We start from the raw sequence: 22989 nt of genomic DNA, 5'->3' as shown, positions 1-22989 counted from the left end.
TTCCACATTCACAGGTGGTTTGGCCAGTTTTATAGCCCCATCTGGCCATGGCAGCTTTTGATCGCCCTGTTCCTGTTCTCAGGTAGTTGAGCGTCTTCCACTGGACCCATGGTGCTTCTGAGCCCGGAAGGAGGGCTTCAGAAGGAGGGATACCCATGTCAGTAGGAGGGGGGTCGTCCTCAAGCCTTTTTGTCCATAGTTGGATTCTGGTTTCTTCCCGTGATGCTATTAGGGGCTGGACATGGCTGAGAAAGCTTTTCCTGGACTTCAGCCGTTGGGCCGGGGGTACACGTCCGTAGAGGAGGTGGCGTTCATCACTAGTGGCCTTAGTCATCTCTACTCGGCTGGCGACTTCCCGTCTCACATCGGCAGGGGCAATGCCAGCGAGGAGGTGCAGCTTTAACATGAAGAGCCTCGATCGCCTCGACGCGGGAGAAGAAAAAGAACAGGGAAGAAATAGGACTTTTGCCTTCCATCACAGTGAGGAGATGTTTGGAGAATCACTGTGATGGATGTTTGTGTGAAACTGTGCTAATTGGGTGTTATGTTTATTTTACTGTTATGACTGCAGGGAACAAAATTTCGTTCAAACCTCCGTTTGTTTGAATGACAATAAAGGCAATTTGTATTTGTATTTACATTTTGAAACAGTTGATTTTGATAAGCCTAAAGTTTGGCTGGTGTCTCTAACAGTTTTTTCTTGTTTCTCAGTCTCATTCGGGCTTCTTTGACTTTAATTGGCACAACTTTGGTCCTCATGTTAATAAACAGCAATAAAAGTTTCCAAAGGTGAAGGAAAGACTAGGTGCTGAGAGCTCTCTTATACTTGCATTAAGGAGGCGATTAAACACACCTGAGCAATAAAAAAAGGCTGAGAAGCCATGTGTCCCAAACATTATGGTGCCCTGTAATTGAGGGACCATGTATAAACACAGCTGTAATTTCTACATGGTGAAACCAAACTGTGTATAAATGTCTTTTAATAAAATCTGACAATGTGCACTTTGACCACATGTGTTTTTTTCTATTACAAATCTCAAATTGTGGAGTATAGAGGCAAATAAATAAGCGATAGGTCTTTGTCCCAAACATTATGGAGGGTACTGTACATGCTCATGATGGATACCCAGGAAATTAATTAGTCACCAGATTGCCAACAATTAGCCTGAACAAGAACCTAAAGATCGATAAAAGCTTATTTTGAGACGAGACTCTGGAGTAATCATTTTTTAGTCGTTAAGTAGAATAATTTTTATTCCTGTTGATAGTACACTATTATGTTTTCAGATTAACCCATGTGAATTGCTAATTATTATTCTATTTTATATTTTATTTTACCATGCACATTGCCTCCTTTTACATAGCAGGAGCAGCTGTAAGACTCCTTTGGAGTGTGTTGGCATTCAGGAAGCAGATCACTGCAGTGTTACATTACACAAATTTGCTTACCGAGACATTTCTAAATTGCTGTGCTGCTTTGGGCATTTGCTTTAGTGAAGATCTATCTCTTTACTGGAATAAAGGTACATCGAAGTTTGCTGATGGCACTAAATTAGAAAAACTCAGATCTAGTGAGTCCACAAAATGGTTACTCGATAATAAATAATTTCAGTAAGACTATTCAGTTTGGACCCAAGAAAAAACAGAAATACTCAGAAGGTAAGAGAACATTTGTACAAAGACTAGAGTATCGCTTGTGTAGTCTACCAACAATATCATTCAACAATACCACCATCCAACCATGAAAATTAATCTCTCCAATTTTAGATAAAACTCCCCTCTTCCCTGTGCCCCACACGAGTGCACACTCATCTCTCTCACTATCCAGTTTCTGCCCCTCATTCCCTTCTATCTATATCCCTTCCTCACATTTCACTCCTTGCACCCTTTTTATCTCAAACCTTTGCCCACCTGTCAAGCCCTTCCCACCTTTATCCACCCATCACTTGCCTCACACCTAGCTTCCTCATATCTAGCTATCAGTAAGGACTCAATACCGTTCTCCGAGAATTAATGTCACAATGCTTAAAAATTCTGCTTTAGAAGAAAGAGGTGGCAGAATAACAGAATCACAATTGAGTTACGACTGCATTCTCATGCATGTTGGTCCACTTGAAAGATAGATAGCTCTTGGATATGGGCTACAACACAGCTTATTTATTTTATTTATTTATTTATTTATTTTACTTTTCTTTTTCATCAATTGGAACTGCATACTAAATCTCGTTGCACTGACGTGCAATGACAATAAAATATATTGCAAAAGTAAAAAGTGGCAACAAAACAAGTCAGAAGAATGAATTATAAGAGTAAAAATGTGCAAAATTGTGCCATTTCATCGCGGGACTTCCTTAACTAGATGCAGATGACTTATACAGATCAAGTGATTCCATAAAATGATTTAACTGAATAACCAGTTAAGGGCCTGTCCCATGAGCATACGACATGCATGCAGCAAGCGCGACCTAAAGGGCCGGTCCCACCAGCAGGCGCCTGCATGCGGCAAGTGCGAACAAACCAGAAGCGCAGGGGCCGAGTGAGCGAAATGAAGTTCGAGCAAAGTCCGCGGGAAGTTCGCACGTGACGCAAGGCCTCGAGGCGGCTGTGGGCCGGCAGGCCGTTACCATGCGGCATTTTGAAACACGGTCAGTTTTTCTGAGCCCCGCGCGATGTCGGGACCAGCTCCACACAACTCGAAGTGGGACCGGCCCCGTGAGGCCGTACAGCTCAAGCGACCACATTAGGTCGCGCTTGCTGCATGCAGGCGCATGCTGGTGGGACCGGCCCTTTAGGTCACGCTTGCCGCATGGAGTCGCATGCTCGTGGGACAGGCCATTCAATCTATCACCAAGAATAGCTTGGTAGCACCGTCACAAACTGCCCTAACTCATGTCACCATTCCTTTTCCATTGTTGATTCCACATCCTGTAACACCACTCGACAGCATTGTGGAATTAACGTCAACTGAAGCACTTCAGTGCTTTTCCACATGCCATTAGGAATGGACAATCTCCTTGTCTTGCCAGAGATGGTAATGTGCTGAATGGTGCTTGATAAATTATTTACACGGGCAAAATAAGATCAAAATGCAGGAAACACTCAAATTCTGGCAACATCATTGCAGAGAGAAACAAAGATAAGATTTCAGATCAATGGACGTATTTCACCCATGGAAAAATGAGAGGAAAAAATTATATTTAAGTTACAGAGGAGGAACAGTGGCAGCTGAAACAAAGGGAATACCTAGGGGTAGATAGATAAAGGCAGGGCAGCAGATGACTATATGGACTTTAGTAAGGCATTTGGAAAGGACTTGCATGACAGCTGGCACAGAAGGCTAAAGGGGCTGTCCCACTGTGACACCCTAATTCGCGACTTTAGAAGAGTTTGCCCTCGACTCGTACTCGCAGCATGGTTGACATGAGGTCCGAGGAGGTCTTTGTAACTCTCCTTCATGCTCCGCGTACTCGAGGCCTCAGCTGGGTCGTGGAGTGTTTTTCAACATGATGAAAAATGCCCGTGAGTAAATTAAGGTCGCTATTGGAAAATAAATGTTTTGATATTTTTTACTTGTAGGTTTAGTCGAGGTAGGTCATAGTAGGTCGGCATGTTATTCGTAGGTGATCAAAGTCAAAGGGAATCGAAGGTAAAGCTCGGTGAGGAAAAAAAAGGTAAGTAAACTGATCGGTAATGTTAAATGCCCGCTAAACTTTATTAAAAATTATCTGGCTTCTTAAAAGTGTCTCCATTCCTTCTCCCCCCTTCTCTCCCCACTTTCTAAAGGACCTACCGCAACTACCACAAAAAATATTTTACCTTCCTGTTCATCGCGGGTGTGAATATCAGACAGCGGGGGGGGGGTTTGTATGTGTCTGTGTCCGTGTGCGCAGACAGTCGATCCGGCTCGCGGTTTCATCGCTGACGGTCGATCCAGCTCGAGATTTTTCAGGCGAGTGCCCTCAAGCTTGAAGGTCAAAGACAGTTGCTGAAAAGTCGCGTCAGTGGGACAGGCCCTTTAGACACACAGGATCCAAGGTGAGCTATGTAATTGGATCCTGCTGTAGTCTGAAACTATTTTCCTTGTTAAATAAAATATCTGACCAACCTTTGTGTCATTTGAAAATGTATATATCATGTCTCATACATTCACATCCAGATCGTTAATATCCCAAGGAACAAGCGCCTCATCAGCAATCCATGCTGTACACCAATGGTCAGGGACAGAGGTTTTGGGAAGGGTTTGTTTTCCCCGAGAAGTCATCTGGGTGACGACCTGATAGAGGGTTATCTATCTATATTACTAAAAGTCTGTTCTTGACCAGTTTTGGCAATCTGTGCTGCGATTTCCAAGAGAACGCCGCCACCTACGGCCGTCATTTTTGGCCACCTCGCTCAGAGCCCCCCTCCGCCATATGTGTGCCGAGGATTTTTCCCGTCGATGAAAAATGACAGAGATATTAATGATTTTACAAAATTCCCCATTCTCTCTGCTGCCCCTGCTGGCGGCAGGGGGGAGCGACTATAAAACCAGGAAGTGGTGTGCCTCAATCAGTGTCTGCAAGCTGGAGGAAGGCAGAGGGTCATGTTTCTCCGAGCTGTGAATAACACTGAAAGCATGTCTACTCAAATGTAAGTGTCCTTAGTGGTTCTAAAACGCTTCCAGAATGTGTCTATTGGTTCTAAAATGTTTGCAAAAAGTGTTTATTGGTTCTAAAATGTTTGCAAAAAGTGTCTCTTTTGGTTCTACAATGCTTGCAGAATGTGTCTTTTTTGGTTCTTTTTCTCCCACCCCCTCCATCCACTCCCCCACCATTCCTCCCCTAAACCCCCTCCCCTCCACCACCACTACCCCCTACCCCCTTCCCTCCACCCTCCCTACCTCTCCCCCTCCCCTCTCAGCACACACCTCTCTCCCCCTCTCCCCCTCATTCCCGCTCTCTCCCCCTCTCTCTCCCCCCCTCTCCCCCCCCCTCCCTCCCCAACCCCCTCTCTCCTTCACCCCCCTTCCCCTCCATCACCCCCCTCTCCCCACCCTCCCTCCCCTAAACCCCCTCCCCTCCCAAGGTCTAAAGATATACTTGTACCACCGTCATCTCAATATCAATTGCTCGTTGTCTTACCAATTCAACAAACAAGGAATTTCCTTCAAATACAGCTTTTGCCAGTTTGATTCTCAGGCCATCTCCATTCTCATCAGAATGCTCTTTCAAATTATGTCTACCATGTTGAATAATAATTGTATGATACTGAGAATAGAACGAACGAGAAAGGAAGTGCCATATTCTATCTCTACAAGGAAAGCAAGTAAGCTAAGAATAAGAAGTATACAATATTGTCTGCGCGACTGTGTCTGCGCGAGTGTGTCTGCGCGAGTGAGCGTGAGCGAGCGTGTGTGTGTGCCCACAATGTCCAAATAACCCTCTGGAAACCAGTCCCTTCGGCCCACAATACACATGCTAGTGCCGAATTGGAGGAGAGGTGGAATATTGTGTTGGGGGACCAGCCCTCTTGTGTGAAGCAGGGACCCAACGGGTCCCACTTAATCTAGTTGTATTATATGAGCCAAATTAAGAAACTAAACCAAGTTCAAAATTGTTCTATAAAGCAGACACAATGCACCTGACAATTTGTGTGTGAGTGTATGGAGTGGAGTTGGACGATAAAAATGATGAAAAGTGAACCATGCACATCGAGATGTAGATGAGCAAGTCTCACGGATATGCCACAACAGAATTCTTAAACATTTGATTCCTTCCTCCCAATTTCTTGTGTAAGATATGTAAAGATTATTTAAATATTAGATCAATATTTACCGAGTACAGATAGTTCTATATTTCCAAAATGTAAATTAGCTGTACAGAGAATGATAAATTAGGGAGCACCATTTGTATTTAGTTTTAGTTTTTAGAGATACCGTGCGGAAACTGGCCCTGAGGCCCACCGGGTCCCGGCCGACCAGCGATCGCCGCATATTAACACCATCCTACATACACTGGGGACAATTTTTTTACATTTACCAAGCCAATTAACCTACAAACCTGTACGTCTTTGGAGTGTGGGAGGAAACTAAAGATCTCAGAGAAAACCCACGCCGTCATGAGGAGAACGTACAAACTCCGTACAGACAGCACCCGTAGTTGGGATCGAACCCGGATCTCTGGCGCTGCAAGCACTGTGAGACAGCAACTCTACCACTCCAAATATATCTCCAAATTTGTTATTTGGAGATTTTGATTGGGAACAAGAGAACCACTCTTTAATTTTGTCCCCTATGCTGTTTAATCCAAGGCAGCTTTGTTTCTGCTTGTCAATTTCCTACGTGACTTTTAAGTGATTCTCTTGCTGCAACTTTAATCACTGGTGGCCCTTGAAGTTGACAAGCAATTGCTTCTATTGACACTAGTGCAACAATACTCTAGTAAATAATGTAAGAAATAGCTTTCAGTATTTTTAGTTTATAGTACTAAAATAAACTTATTGATATTGAAAAGACCAGTTTTTGAAATGGTACAGGAAAAATAACTTATTTAATAAATTATTTTTAGCCTGAAATTCTCTAGCCCCTAACCCTCAATTGTGTTTTTAACACGATTTTCAATAACACAAAGTTTCTTCGGAACACAAGCTTTGCCTTATAACAGAACAACCTCTGCATTTGAATCACTGAGTTTCTTTGCAAAATGTTCTAATTCTACCTCAGTCTGTGCCGCTGCATCACCATCTCTGGCTTTCTGTGTTTGTTCCTCTATTGATATCTCTTCTTCCTCATTTAGTGGTTCCACTGAAAAAATGAAGCAGACCAAAAGAAACCCATTAGTTTCATAAATCATCTTTGCCTTTCTTTGGTGCAAAGTCTAACATCATCTATCTTACTTATTGCTAAAGTTAAGCGCATAAATAAATGTTAAACAAATATACCATATTACAGAGCTCATGATTTTGTAGGCATTTGAAAAATTAAGACAATAAATACACTACACAAGGCATCTGTTGAATTAGATGATACCAGCAGATTCCCGTTGGGTCAGTAGTGAATGAAGACAACCCACTAAATATTTTCCCTTTAATGATTAGTTAGCCTGATGAACTTTATTGACCAGGCCTATTGAATCGTTTTATAATTATACTGATAAATAGAGTGTATTTCAATAAAACCTATATTATTTTATTGTCAAAAAATGGAGTTAAAGCAGCAAAAAGCACAAGCAAATTAAGAATCTATAATCTGGGGCAGGCAGAGGAAATAACAAGCTGGCTGCAAAAGGCAGGTTAATTAGCTGGCTGCAAATGGTTAAAAATAGTCACCACCCAAACTGGAAACAAAAGTTTGCCATTTCCCCCTTAGATCACGACAAGATCCACTTATGACATACAGAAAACATCTAACCCCAGGGATTGGAAGCGCAATTAAATATTTTGCAAATTTGTTGTTACTACAGAGGACCAAGCTAACATATTAATTGAATGTCTATTTAATTAGTAAATGAACTTCAAAATAGACAAGCTCAAGGTAGTACCTTTTGGGTAAAGAATAAAACCAGAGTTTTCCCTTGGAAAGTTATGCCCGTCCCACTTAGGAAACCCGAATGGAAACCTCTGGAGACTTTGCGCCCCACCCAAGGTTTCTGTGTGGTTCCCGGAGATTTTGTCAGTCTCCCTACCTGCTTCCACTACCTGCAACCTCCGGGAACCACACTCTGGCTTTGCAGCTTATGAGATGACTGATGAGACCAAAGTGGGAACCACAGACTCTGCCACTGGAAAGAATATTGAGCTTACGGTTCAGGAGATAACACATTGACTGGCTAGCTGGAAAACACAAAATGGCAACGTCCCATAAGTTTTACTGATCTTGTACAGGCTGCACATTTGCCAAAATATTTAAAAAACGATAAAAGTGTATTTTGAATCAGCCTCGTGCAATTGCGCAAGATACACAGCTGCAGTGGTAAGTGCTTGCAAAAGTCAAATGCAACTCTCTCTTACCACATAGGTCCATAAGAACCAACAATAATAATTATATATACTGTAAATGCTACACAGAATCAAAAGTCAAGAATGTAGCAACAAGGAACAGCAGATGCTGGATTACAGATCTAGACAAAATGCTGGGGTAACTCAGCAGGTCAGGCAGCATCTCTGGAGATTATGGATAGGTGACGTTTCGGGTCAGGACCCTTCTTCAGTGCCAACCCGAAATTATCCCCAGAGAATCTGAGTTACTTCAGCACTGTCTTTCCATTGTACATTAGTAGAAGTTCGATAGAGTCTTCAGTGATATTCTGAATCTTCTCAAACTTAAGTAGAGACATTGGTGTCTTTGTAATAAATGTTTACAGTTTTCTTTGTAATTGCATCAATATGCTGGGCCCAAGACAGATCTTCAGAGATGTACACGCCCACGAACTCAGTTGACTCTGACAATGAAGACAGGTCCATGGTTCCTCAATCAACAATCAACTTGATCTTGCTCATGTTCAGAGAAGGATTAAATTTAATAACAAGGAACTGCTGATGCTGGTTTATACCAAAGATAGACAGAAAATGCTGGAATAACTCAGCAGGTCAGGCAGCATATCCAGAGAAAAGGGATAGGTGGTGTTTTGGGTCGGGACCCTTCTTTAGACTGATTGCGGGGGATGGAGAACTAATCGAGAAGGGGCCAAAAAAAAAATCAGTCAGCAAAAGATTACCTCAATCTGCCTGTCTGGGAACCCCCTCACCTGGGATCATCTGTTCCTGGCCTTGATTTCTTCTCACTTTCAGTTTTTTCCCCCCGCTCCCCTTTGCAATCTCTTCTGGGGTAGGGGTGACCTATACAAAAGGGACGGGTTACACCTTAACTAGAGGGGGACTGACATTCTGGCAGGCAGTTTGCTAGGGCTACATGTGAGGGTTTCAACTAAATAGTGGGGGGTGGGGGGGGGGGAGATTGACAAATTGTAAGTATAAAGATGGAGTTGAAGGGGAAGTGGCTACAGGAAAAATTACAAAAGATTCTCAAATTAATGGGAAGGAAAGCTCAAGAAGGGACCACAGAGTAAGGTCAGGGCCAATTGCGAGCGGTGCGAGGGGGAAGTGAATACGGAGGTCAAAGTGCTGTATATGAATGTGCGAAGTATAAGGAATAAAGTGGACGAGCTTGAGGCTCAGTTAGAAACTGGCAAGTATGATGTTGTGGGAATTACTGAGACATGGCTGCAAGAGGGCCAGGGCTGGGAACTGAATATTCAAGGTTATACCTCCTATCGAAAAGACAGACAGGTGGGCAGAGGGGGTGGGGTTGCCCTGTTGGTGAGGAATGAAATTCAGTCCCTTGCAAGGGGTGACATTGAAACATGAGATGTGGAGTCAGTATGGATAGAACTAAGGAATTGCAAGGGTAAAAAGACCCTAATGGGACTAATCTACAGCCCCCCAAACAATAGCCTGGACATAGGGCGCAAGTTGAATCAGGAGTTTAAATTGGCATGTAGTAAAAGTAATGCTGTGGTTGTTAAGGGAGATTTCAACATGCAGGTAGACTGGGAATATCAGGTTGGTACTGGACCCCTAGAAAGGGACTTTGTAGAGTGCCTTTGTGATGGATTCTTAGAACAGCTTGTATTGGAGCCTACCAGGGATTTAGTGTTATGTAAATAACTGGATTTGATAAAGGACCATGAGGTTAATGAGCCATTAGGAGGCAGTGGCCATAACATGGTCAGGTTTAATCTAAAATTGGAGAGGGAGAAGGGTAGATCGGGGGTGTCAGTGTTGCAGTTGAATACAGGGGGCTATGGGGCTATGAGGGAGGAGCTGGCCAACGGAGGAACTAATGGAGGAACTGAAGGAAATACATATTAGGCAGGAAATGGTGTTGGATAGACTGATGGGACTGAAGGCAGATCAATCCCCAGGGCCTGATGGTCTGCATCCCAGGGTACGTAAGGAAGTGGCTCTAGAAATCGTGGATGCATTGGCGATAATTTTCCAATGTTCTATTGACTCAGGATCAGTTCCTGTGGATTGGAGGGCAGCTAATGTTATCCCACTTTGTAAGAAAGGTGGGAGAGAGAAAACAGGTTGTTTAGTAGGACTGGATGTTACAATCCCTAAGGTTCTTCACCACAACTGACACCCGGTATTCTTGGGGATGACCACTAGGTGATTTTGCTACCAATCAGACACATCTTCAGTTGTGTACCTCAACATCACTGGGTGTTTCGGCCTTTTATCACAAGACACCCTCAGTCGAGGCAGGCCCACCGCAGGGTGATCAGACCGGGGTGTGTGTCTTATGGTTAGCCTCTAGATGGTCACGTGGCAGCCCAGACAGCATCTTTCCTCTTCAGCCACAGCCAGTGACTGTTCCGTTCGGCGGCATTGGCAAGTTATTTCATTGCCCTCCTTTGTGCCTGCCCTCTGACTCCTACTTCCCTCAGGAGCCTTGCGGTGGAACTGGCTACAAAGCCCCTGCACCCCACCTCCACTGGACACACCCTTACACTCCAACCTCTCTCCTCTGCCTCTGCTGCAAGGTTTGAATATTGAAGCCTTTTTCTTTCATAAGCCTCGTCCACAGCCTCCTCCCATGTCACCGTCAGCTCAATGATGAAAACACACCGACAGGAGTTGGACCAGAGAATGAGGTCTGGTCGCAGGTTGGTAACTGCGATTTCAATTGGGAACAAAAGCCTCTGGCCTAGGTCAACATGCATTTCCCAGTCCCTGGCTGCGTTCAGTGGGCATGAGTTGAGAGGCGAGGGGTCAGTCCTCTGTTTCTCTCCTTCCCAGATGAAAGATGGTATTTGCGGGAATGTTATCTGGGCATTGAGGTTTGCTGGAACTGCACACAGGGGGCAGGCTGGATCCTCTCCCAGCCAAAGATTTAGGTTTGTGGGAGAGGGAAGGACGTCATATGTGGCTCTGATAATGAAGCTCAACTTATTTGACTCCATGGTCCACAGCTCTCTCCATGTGATCTTCCTCCTCTCAACGCCATCCCACGTCATCCAGCGGCCTTGTTTGGCTTGGGATATGGCTTTGGCACACCTGGCTGCTTCTTCCTGGTGGCGCACCTCATCCACCACCAGGTGCGACGTTCAGCTGGAGTAGCCTTTTGCCAGGTAGGTTTCATTGCTCCCAGGCCAAAGCCCCCTTGGCCTTGTTGGACATGGCCCACTATGTCCCGGTGTTGGAGGGCAGATTTTGCATCCATTACCACTGCTGCTGGAGTCCATTTCTTCCCTGTTGCTAGGGTTGGAGCGACACCTCTTATTATTGGGTCCAGGAATTCTGTTAGTGTCGAGTCCAGCCTCACTTTGGCACATCTGTTCTCCTCCACCAGGCTTGAGACTGGCAGTGAGAGGGCTCCATTCCCATAGACCCCTATGCTGCTGAGGCGTCTCGGTCACCCAAGCCACTTCCTCACTTGTGAGTTCACCAGTCTCTCCAGCTGGTTGACATGGGATAGAGTGACCTCGTAGATGGTATTTGGCCACATGAGTCGGGGCAGTAGACCGAATTGAAGTCACCAAAGCTTCAGCTTCCCTGGGTGAGCAGTTTTGTTGATTTGCTCGAGGCCACTGATTGTATCCTGTCTGAGTTGTTCCACTTGCTCTGTATCCTTGAGGTATGCGGTGTACCATCGCCCGAGGCTTTTGACAGGCTTCTCCAGGACAGTTGGTATTGTCTCGTTATTGATGCGGAACCTTTCGTCAGTGAGCTGGCCTTGATAGAAATACTGCAGGATTTGCTGGGTTTAATCTCCATTCATGCCCATTTGATATTTTCCTGGAGTTTATCCAGCAGGCGTTTGGTGCATGCTTTTGTTGTTGTTATTGTGGTCATGTCATCCATGTACGCCCTGATTGGAGGAAGACGCAGCCTACTCTTCAAGCGTTTCCTTCTGAATTAGGGAATTATAGACCAGTTAGCCTGACATTGGTGGTGGGGAAGATGCTGGAGTCAATTATAAAAGATGAGATAGCCGAACATTTGGATAGCAGTAACAGGATCAGCATGTATTAAACCCCCTTTTCACGGGGCGACTTGACGCAAGAGGTAACCAGAGTTTAACATCGTGGGAACCTCGTGCGGTAACAGTACGGCATTCGTGGACCACCGTGGCGCTAACGGCAGGTAATCGTGTAATTTGGGTACTCGGGAGAAAATTCAAACATGTTTGAATTTGTCCAAGAGTGACTTGTACACTTGTGGTTGAGCATTGCAACATTTTATGAACGTAGTGGCCAGTGCGATATCCGTAGTAACTCTTGTGGTTACCGTGGGAACACCTGCGAACGGTGAACCCGGAAGTTGGATAGAGTGAATCCAGCCAATTTGCTATTTACATACAAATCTAATAAAACTAGCTAACAAGCATTTCATTAATGTCAGTGTGTCTCTTTTTGTCTGAAAGCAGTTTCTAACTGGAGGAACTCCGCGGGCCAGGCAGCATCTACGGAGGGAAATTGACAGGCGAGCCTTTCCTCAGGCTGCCTTATCTCTCTACCCCCCCCAACTCCCACCCACACACACAAATGCTGGAGAAACTCAGCGGGTGCAGCAGCATCTATGGAACGAAGGAAATAGGCAACGTTTCGGCCCGAAAAGTTGCTTATTTCTTGTGTATGTGTCGGAAGGAACAGCAGATGCCGGTTTAAAGAGAATGAGTTCGACGGCAGGCAGCATCTTTGGGGAGAAGGAATGGGTAACATTTCAGGTCGAGACCCTTCTGATATGCTGCTTGTCTCGCTGAGCTACATGTTGTGTCTATCTTCGTTTTAATCCAGCATCTGCAGTTCCTTCCTGGCCGAACCCGATTGAAAGATGAGAGGCTAGGCGATAGAAATCATTAATTGAATTAAATAACTAGATACCTGTCTAATCGTATCTACGGGATTGGACAAGCTAGATGGAGGAAGAATGTTCCCGATGTTGGGGGAGGTCAGAACCAGGGTCCCAGTTTTACAGTCTACCGTGGGAACTCTTTAATTACAGCGGGAACTCTTCAGTTTCCCAGGGGGTCGGGACGGGACTGGAGTTGGGAGGGAAAGGTGGGGGAGTCGAGGGGAGAGGGGGAGACAGATGGGGGTGACTTCATTTACTGGCGGTGGGTGTCTGTCACTGAAACAGGCAGGTGAGATTTCGCATTCACCTTGTGTGTGCCTCTCTCTCTCTCTCCCTCCCTCTCACACAGGCATGAATGGAGGAACTCCGCGGGCCAGGCAGCATCTACGGAGGGAAATGGACAGGCGACCCATTCTTCAGGCTGCCTTATGTCTCTCCCCCCCCCTTCCCCCCCCCCCCCCCAACTCAACTCCCACCCACACACGCGAATGCTGGAGAAACTCCGCGGGTGCAGCAGCATCTATGGAACGAAGGAAATAGACAACGTTTCGGCCCCGCTGCACCCGCTGAGTTTCTCCAGCATTCGTGTGTGTGGGTGGGAGTTGGGGGGAGGGGGGGGGGGGGGAGAGAGACATAAGGCAGCCTGAAGAATGGGTCGCCTGTCCATTTCCCTCCGTAAATGCTGCCTGGCCCGCGGAGTTCCTCCAGTCATGCCTGTGTGAGAGGGAGGGAGGGAGGAGAGAGAGAGAGAGAGAGAGAGAGAGAGGCAGTCCTGGTCAGTCCTTTGAAGATAGACACCAGTTGCTTGGAGCAACTCAGCGGGACAGGCAGCATCTCTGGAGAGAAGGAACGGGTGGCGTTTCGGGTCGAGAGCCTTCTTCAGACTGAAAGTTTCACCTGTCAGTAGATCATAAAATAACACAATCATCACGGTCAATGTGAGACACTGTCTTTATTCATATTTGACAAAATAAAAAGACGACTTCTTGCACATATTGAGAGAAGGTGCATCACACCAAACAACATTTGTCTAAAAAAACACAGATTATTCTTCAGCTCATTAAAGAGCTCGGGTGAAAAAAACCAATATAGTGTGTGACAACAAAGGAACATCATTTGTGCCACGTGATTAACTACACTACAGTCCACGATGTTCATTCACGATTAACGGGAAAGCTCGGGAGACGGACAAGTCACTCGCAAAAATGACAGAATTGCCGAGTACCGTGGGAACTCTTTGTCTACCCCCCCGTTATATCGTGTGATATCGTGCTAGACCACGACCACTCCACTCTTGCTACATCTTGCGTCAAGTCGCCCCGTGAAAACTAGCCATTAACAAAGGGGAAATCATGCTTGACTAATCTTCTGGAATTTTTTGAAGATGTAACTAAGAAAATGGACAAGGGAGAGCCAGTGGATATAGGGTACCTGGACTTTCAGAAAGCATTTAATAAGGTCCCACATAGGAGATTAGTGGGAAAAATTAGGGCACATGGTATTGGGGGTAGAGTGCTGACAGGAAACAAAGAGTAGGGATTAACAGGTTCCTTTCAGAATGGCAGGCAGTGACTAGTGGTGTACCGCAAGGCTCAGTGCTGGGACCGCAGCTATTTACAATACATGTCAATAATTTGGATGAAGCGATTCAAAGTAACATTAGCAAATTTGCAGATGACACAAAGCTGGGTGGCAGTGTGAAATGTGAAGAGGATGCTATGAGAGTGCAGGGCGACTTGGACAGGTTGGGGGAGTGGGCAGATGCATGGCAGATGAAGTTTAATGCAGATAAATGTGAGGTTACCCACTTTGGTAGCAAAAACAGGAAGGCAGATTACTATCTAAATGGCGTCAAGTTGGGAAAAGGGGAAGTACAACGGGATCTGAGGTTCCTTGTACATCAGTCTATGAAAGTAAGCATGCAGGCACAGTAGGCAGTGAAGAAAGCGACTGGCATGTTGGCCTTTATAACAAGAGAAATCGAATATCGGAGCAAAGAGGTCCTTCTGCATTGGTACAGAGCCCTAGTGAGACCACACCTGGAGTATTGTGTGCAATTTTGGTCCCCTGGTATGAGGAAGGACATTCTCGCTATTGAGAGAGTGCAGCGTAGGTTTACAAGGTTAATTCTCGGGATGGCGGGACTGTCATATGCTGAGAGAATGGAGCAGATGGGCTTGTTCACTCTGGAGTTTAGAAGGATGAGAGGGAATCTCAATGAAACATATTAGATTGTTAAGGGTTTGGACACGCTAGAGACAGGAAACATGTTCTCGATGTTGGGGGAGTCCAGGAGCCACAGTTTAAGAATAAGGAGCAAACCATTTAGAACGGAAACGAGGAAACACTTTTTCTCACAGAGAATCCAGAGAATCTGGCGAGTCTGTGGAATTCTCTGCCTCAGAGGGCAGTGGAGGCAGGTTCTCTGGATGCTTTCAAGAGAGAGCTAGATAAGGCTCTTAAAAATAGTGGAGTTTGGGGATATTGGGGAGAAGGCAGGAACAGGGTACTGATTGGGGATGATCAGCCATGATCACATTCAATGGCGATGCTGGCTCGAAGGACTGAATGGCCTACTCCTGCACCTATTATCTATTGTCAATCAGTCTGAAGAAGGGGTCCTGACCCAATATGTCACCGATCCATTTTCTCCAGAGATACTGCCTGACCCACTGAGTTACTCACAACATTTTGTGTCTATCTTTGAGAGAAAGATTGTTAGTTCTGGCAGCATTCCACCAGATTACCAGTCTTGATGCTGTACTCGGACCCATCATCATCTATTATTTGTGCAACAGCAACAGAACCGTTGGCAAATCTGAAGATGGCGTTGAAGCAGTGTCTGGCTACACGGTCATGGTTTTATGAAGTAGAGCAGGGACTGAGCATGCAGCCTTGAGGTGCCCATGCTGATGGTCAGTGAGGTGGTACATAGGTCCCGTACTCAAGATCTGCAGAAAAGGAAGTCGAGGATCCAGTTGCATAGTGGAGCCAGTTCCCCTGAGATTGAAAGGGATGATAGTGTTGAATGCAGAACTATAGGTGATGAACAACTGCCTGACTTACCCAATCTTTGTGTCAAAGTGGCCCAGCGCAGAATGAAAATCCAGCATAATGAAACTTAACAGCACAAAGCCATTCATCGTTGATCTGTTGTGATGGTAGGTGACTTGAATTGTGTCTACATCATTACTAAAGCAGGAGTTGATTTGTATCATAACCCATTCTCATCATACCTCTCAAAGTACTTCATCACAACATACACAAGTGCCACCAGTTGGGCATTTGTTGAGGCATGTCATCTTCTCTTCTTGGGCACCAGTGTTATGGATGTCCTTTTAAAACAAGTAGGGACCTTGGACTGTAATAGTGAAAGTTGAAGATTCACCGCGAAAGCTCTAGCCACTGGGTCAGCGTTTGTGGATCAAAGGCCAGATATATCATGAGGGCCTTCTTTCTAAGGTTCATCCTCATGAAGGATAATATTCTCATCCTCTTGCATGCGAGGTGGTGAGCAGTCAAGTAGTTCCAGAAGATGAAATATGTAGGAAGGAACTGCAGATGCTGGTTTAAACTAAAGATAGACACAAAATGCTGGAGTAAATCAGTGGGTCAGGCAGCATCTCAGGAGACAATAGACAATAGGTGCCGGAGTAGACCATTCGGTCCTTCGAGCCAGCACCGCCATTCAATGTGATCAAGGCTGATCATCCACAATCAGTACCCCGTTCCTGCCTTCTCCGCATATTCCCTGACTCCGCTATCTTTAATAGCCCGATCTAGCTCTCTCTTGAAAGTATCCAGAGAATCGGCCCCCACCACCCTCTGAAGCAGAGAATTCCACAGACTCACAACTCTATGGGTGAAAAAGTGTTTCCCTCTCCCCCCCCCCCCCCCCCTTCCCTCACATTTAGCCATATTAAACTGCATCTGCCATGCATCTGCCCACTCCCCCAACCTGTCCAAGTCACCCTGCATTCTCATAGCATCCTCCTCACAGTTCACACTGCCACCCAGCTTTGTGCCATCTGCAAATTTTCTTCTCAGCTCTCCCAGAGGGCTTGGGGAGAGCTGAGAAGGGGAGGAGAAAGTAAGGACTACCTGAAATTAGAGAAGTCAATGTTCATATCGCTGGGGTGGGGTACAAACTGCCCAAGCAAAATACGAGGTGCTGCTCCTCCAATCTACGGTGGTCCTCACTCTGGCCATGAAGGAGGCCCAGGACAGAAAGGTCGGATTCGGAATCGGAGGTGGAATTGATGTCCTGAGCCACCGGGAGATCAGGGTGGTTATTACAAACCGAGCGGAGGTGTTCGGTTTCACCGATGTAAAGCAACTGACGCCTAGAGCAGTGGATGCAATAGATGAGGTTGGAGGAGGTGCAGGTGAACCTCTGCCGCACCTGGAAAGACTGCTTAGGTGCTTGAATAGAGTCAAGGGGGGAGGTAAAGCGACAAGTGCAGTATTTCTTGCGGTTGCAAGGGAAAGTGCCCAGAGAGGGGGTGGTTCGGGTGGGAAGGGACGAATTGACCAGGGAGTTACAGAGGGAGCGGTCCCTGCGGAAAGCAGACAGAGGAGGAGATGGGAAGATGTGGCAAGTGGTGGGATCACGTTGGAGGTGGCGAAAATGTTGGAGGATTATTTGTTGTATGTGACGGCTGGTAGGGTGGAAGGTGAGGACAAGGGAGACTCTGCCCTTGTTATGAACGGGGGGGATGGGGAGTGAGAGCAGAGTCACGGGGTATAGAAGAGACCCTGGTGAGAGCCTCATCTATGGTAGAAGAGGGGAACCCCCGTTCCCTGAAGAATGAGGACATCTCTGATGCCCTGGTGTGGAACACCTCATCCTGGGTGCAGATGCGGCGTAGACGGAGGAATTGGGAGTAGGGGATGGTCCTTACAGGAAGCAGGGTGGGAAGAAGTATAGTCCAGATAGCCATGGGAGTCAGAGGAGGAACCTTCGTATCTCATCTTTTCTCCCCATCTTTTCTTGCCTTGTCAGCCACGGTCACCCCTTACTCCCATTGGAATCTTTCTTCCTCTTTGGAATGAACTGATCCTGCACCTTCTGTATTATTCCCAGAAATAGAAGGAATGGGACCCAAACCATCACCCATTCCTTCTCTCCATAGCTGCTGCCTGGCCCGCTGAGTTACTGCAGCATTTTGTATCTAAGTAGATTCAGCATAGCTCAAATGGACACGATGAGATTTAAGTGGACAGATTGTGATTTGTTTCACTGCTGGTGAGTCATGCCATTGGAATCTTCACAAAACATGAACAGAGGCAAATACTGTCAAGGCATGCAGCAGTTTAGTCTGGGCATTGCCCAGAACTGCTCTGCAACCACCTTGATCTCTGCAGAACTTAGCAAGCAAAGTAATTATACCAAAATCCAAACTTTCAAGATTAGAAAGTAAATACGTTTAAAGAATCATCAATAAATTTAACAGTAATTAGTGGGAAGATGCAGTTTGAGTGGGATATGCAGCAATGACTAAGGTTTTGTTCTAAAAGGCTCATTAATAAACCAAGTGACTGGAAAAGTTTGCCAATTTTTTTTGACTGTTCAAATATCCTGAACCCTGCAAAACAGCTCTTCATTCTCATCAGGGTTGATATTGTTTACCCCCACCCAACTATTTTCTCATCACCATTCATCCAATATCTGTGGTTACCCTTAATTCATTTGATAGAAAGCACTGCTGCATGCTAATTAATGTCAGCAAACATTTATACAATAGAATCTGAACATAGAACAGCACAGCACAGGAACAGGCCCATCGACCCACAATGTCTGTGCCAAACATGATGTCAAGTTAAACAATTCCCTTCTGCCCGAATATGGTCCGTTATCCCTATCTCAAAGCCTCTTAAATGCCACCGTCATATCTGATTCCACCACCATCCCTGGCAGCACATTCCAGCAGCCCACCACTCTGTGTAAATACCTTTAATCATCTCCTTTAAAAACTTTTCCCCTCTGACCTTAAAGTAATCTCTCAGTATTTGAAAGTCCCATCATGTGAAAAAAAATGTTCTGATATCTATTTATGCCTCTCGTAATTTTATACATTTCTATCAGATCTTCCCTCAGCCTCCGACACTTACGGGGAAACAATCCAAATTTGTCCAACCTCTCCTTAAAAATCTTCTGCACCTTCTCCAAAGCCCCCATCTCCTTCCAGTAATGTATCGACCAACACTGCTCACAATACTCCAAATGTAGCCTGTTTTATTAAGCTGCAACATGACTTCCTGATAGTTATACTCAATGCCCCTGCCGATGAAAGCGAACATAACATATTCCTTCTTTACCATTATTTACTTGTGTCGGCACTTTCACAGAGCTATGAACCTGGACCTCAAGATCCTCTGCACATCAATGCTGTTAAGTTGGCAGTAACTGTATACTTTGTCCTTACATTCAATCTCCAGCCATGAGACAGCAAAAAACTGAAAAAAGAGGAAGAGAGATGGGGGTCCAATTTGTGATGATCATACCTTAAAATGTAACCAACTCCTTACTTGTTTACACTTAAGTCATATTGAAAATATTTTATATTACACCTACTTGTAACATGATACCTGTTCCTTGCTTGTTTACTATAATTAGAGAGGTATCCTTTACCATTGTGTTTAGACGCCAAATGAATTTCAAATCCGACTCTTAACAGTTAGGATGAAAATGATGATCTATCTACTTCAAAGATGATCATATAGTGCTACATAGCTACGCAGTCAAATTAAGTACAGTGGACAAAATATTAACATCGAAACCTATATTTAAGACATTATTTAAAAATAAGTTCCTAAAATTAAAAATTAAAGATTTCATTTTTTTAAATCTATGGTCAAATTATTTTTTAAAAAAAAGAAAAATAAGCAACTAATCTTTTATCTTTTGATTGCTGGACATTTTCTGATTGCCCGAATTTGCAAAGTCAGTGACTATTAAGGAATGCTAATTGCTGACTCAATGGCGAGTCCAAGTTGGAAATGTATGTTGGAAATGTTGGTGTCGTCTGCAAACTTACCAACCTATCCACCCACATTTGTGTCCAAGTCATTTATACATATCACAAACAAAAGTCCCAGTGCAGATCTCACAAAGACCTCCAACCAAGTAACACTCATCCACCACTAATGGGTAAGCCAGTTCTGAAACCAAACTGTCATGTCACCATGAATCCATGCATCTTAATCTTCCACCCTCAAAAAACTCAATCTGTTGGTAACGCATGACTTGTCATAGACAAAGCCATTCTGACTATCACTGACTGACAAATCCCATCTTGAAGAACCCTCTTCAACAGCCTTACTACCACTGGAATGAGACTCACCGGCTTATAATTGAACATAATTGGTTACTGTCCAGTCCTCTGGGACTTCACCAATGATCCCAGCAGTCTCCTCTCTTCCCTCTCTCAATCCCATGCCATAGTTATTTTTCCACCTTAAAGCATTTCAAGAGCCAACTCCACCATCTTCTTGATTTCAAACTGCCCTGGCATATTTGTGTACTTCACACTGATCTTAACTCTCTCCCCCTGGGTGGGTGGGTGAATTCAAATACTAAGTACTCGTTTAGTCCTTCAACTACATCCTTGGATTCAATCTGATCATTGCATTCACACTGTCATTTCCATTATCCTCAATTTATGCATCTTAAATCCCTTATGTGTAACTGAAAATCATTATTCAGAGACCAATGGAACTGAACACCAGATATATGCTTCCACCATTCCTTTTAAGTCCTTTCAGTCTCAATTTTTATTCCTTTGAAACCACTGGGGCATTTTTGATGAGATTTCCCAATCTATGAGAAATGTTGGTATGTCTTAAATCATCAGCGTCTTACTTTTCCCGAGTTATTTCACATCTCCTGATACGCATCATTGAAAGGGGACAGGGGAGAAGTGGGAGAAACGCCCAGTGCAAATTACTGCTGCACATCTGCAGAGTACATAACCCTTTTAATTTCTCAGTTGTTCTGAGGAAGTGCCACTGACTCAAAACCTTGTTATTTTTCTCCTTCTCAAGATACCGATGTACTGGCTGAGTTCCCCCACCATTTGTTTTTGTTTCAGATTTCAGTACCTGCAGTTTTGTTTTCCTTTTAACTCTTTGATTGACTCATGTGTCAAAAGACATTTAGGCACAAATATAGATAGGGGGCTGAGGGTTATGGGCCAAATGCAAGCAAATGGAACTAGCTTCGTATGCCAACACCACAGAGACAAGGTGAGCCAAAGAGCCCGTATCTGTACCGTACTATGATTTACTCCGACTCTGATTTACTCGGAATATATTGATTTTTCAATTGGATAATAAAAAAAAACAACTAATCAATAAAACAAGTATTAACAACATTTGAAAAAAAGCTTTAAATTAGTTTATTAAATGTCCAGATTATTAAGTGCTTAAATTGTAAATGTTGTATAAAAATTGTCTTTAAAAAAAGTTAAAGAACACCACACCTTTCTCATGTCAAGGGCTTTCCCACCCACAAACAACAAAGATTTGTCAAGCAAACATTGCTTCTATGATCAATAAACGGTAAATATTCTGGTTATGCAGAAGAATATGTTGCACTTGCTGGAACTAATGATACGGACCAATCACATGCACAGATTTCTCTCCGGCCAACTGTTGACCAAGCAGTTATCGACAGGTAGGGTGCAAATACTGACCGCCCTCTGCTGCCGATTGCGGAAGGCTGGCAGGCTCTGACTCATCCCGGTGCACGTCTTCGGCAGTGGCATTGAGCTGTGACTTGCCGTGCGGCGGGACTGTCGGCTGCTCGGGCTCCATCGCTGCAGAGGAGCCGCCGCCCACTGTCGCTGCTGCAGTCGTACAGATCCTGATCCCGGAGCGCGCGCCGCCGCCGACCCGCAGTCAGCGACGTCACCACCAGCCGACGTCACCACGGCCCGGCCGCACCCCCGGCCACACCCCCAGCCACACCCCTAGCCAATCAGAGGGAACGTCCCCCCCTCCCTCCCTCCCTGCTCACGGCTTCAAACCGCCTCTGGGAGAGGGTGATGATAATAATAATAATAATAAACTTTATTACGGACTCGAGGTCCAGACAAGGGGCAACATTACATACAAATGCATTGCATATTAAAAAATATCATAAAATACATATAAAATCTTAGTATATCACATTAAAGCATCATAAATTATATATTTAAAAAAAAAACACAATACATGAATTAAAAATCCAGATTAAAAGAATGATCAATGTCCTACGAGACAAAGATACCAGTGTCTCCACAGCTAGGATTCGTAGCATGTAGTGCTAACCCTTATGTTTGACAAGGCAACAATAATCACATTTTTAGAGTCATTTATCTTGCAAATGAATTTATACATATGATTTCTGAGGATAGCGTCTAAAGTACTGACTCAAACATGTTACTGGCACTAAACCATCTAGGTTTCCTTAGCAGTGTTCTCATTGCATCATTATATGCCACCTTTAGTCTCTGCAAACTTGTCTTTCCATGGTTCGACCACAGGTGTGCAGTGTAGAGTGGTGTGCAGTATGCTCTAAATAGCGGCATCTTCACCACATCTGCACACGCACCAAATTTACGCAAAGAGAATATTTGCCTGTACATACAGCATGTGTTAGATATTTTACCTTATCACAGACACTAAGATTATTGTCAGATAATTTAAAATCAGGAAATTTTAGACATTTATCCTCTTTGGTTCTACAGATCATAACAGCACTTACTAGCATTATATTTAATATCATGTTCCACACCATACACAGAACATATAGGGTGATTGCACGAAAGGTCACTGGGTCATAGAGCTTGACGCACGGAGCTGCTAAATCCAACTGGAAGACATCCATCACTTCCGGTATAAGTTATTAATGCTAGAAACGCGTACTTTCCTGCCTGTTAAAAACTGCCAAAATGTTGAATTTTTGCGCTGTAAAGAATTGTGGGAGTCAGGGTAAGTGTGAGAGACATGTACCCAACTTTAGAATTCCAAAAGTGAAGCGAAATGAAGGTAGAAAGAAGCAAGAACTCAAGGGACTACAGCAGCTAAAGTGCTTGGTAAACATTGAAAATATTGGGAATTATCGCGTTTGCTCACTGCATTTCATCAAGTAAGGCATTATTTGTTTTTTCTTGA

At 44.6% G+C, this 22989-nt stretch overlaps 1 protein-coding gene across 2 annotated transcripts in view; it reads right to left on the bottom strand.

Annotated features, from left to right (window-relative positions):
* Positions 1–21758, bottom strand: part of LOC129701663 (wolframin-like) — a 39715-nt gene extending 17957 nt beyond the window's left edge. For both annotated transcript variants that reach the window (XM_055643003.1, XM_055643011.1), the window contains exons 1-2: positions 21528–21758; positions 6696–6781 (exon numbers count right to left, since the gene is read on the bottom strand). In XM_055643003.1, the coding sequence (XP_055498978.1) occupies positions 6696–6781; positions 21528–21648 (207 nt within the window). In that variant the 5' untranslated portion in view covers positions 21649–21758. The remainder of the gene's footprint in view (positions 1–6695; positions 6782–21527) is intronic.
* Positions 21759–22989: the final 1231 nt, after the last annotated feature.

This window comes from Leucoraja erinacea, chromosome 1, assembly GCF_028641065.1.
Source record: "Leucoraja erinacea ecotype New England chromosome 1, Leri_hhj_1, whole genome shotgun sequence".
Lineage (NCBI taxonomy): Eukaryota > Metazoa > Chordata > Chondrichthyes > Rajiformes > Rajidae > Leucoraja > Leucoraja erinaceus.
The sequence above is the reverse complement of the archived record's forward strand: the minus strand, read 5'-3'. Positions and strand labels throughout refer to the sequence as shown.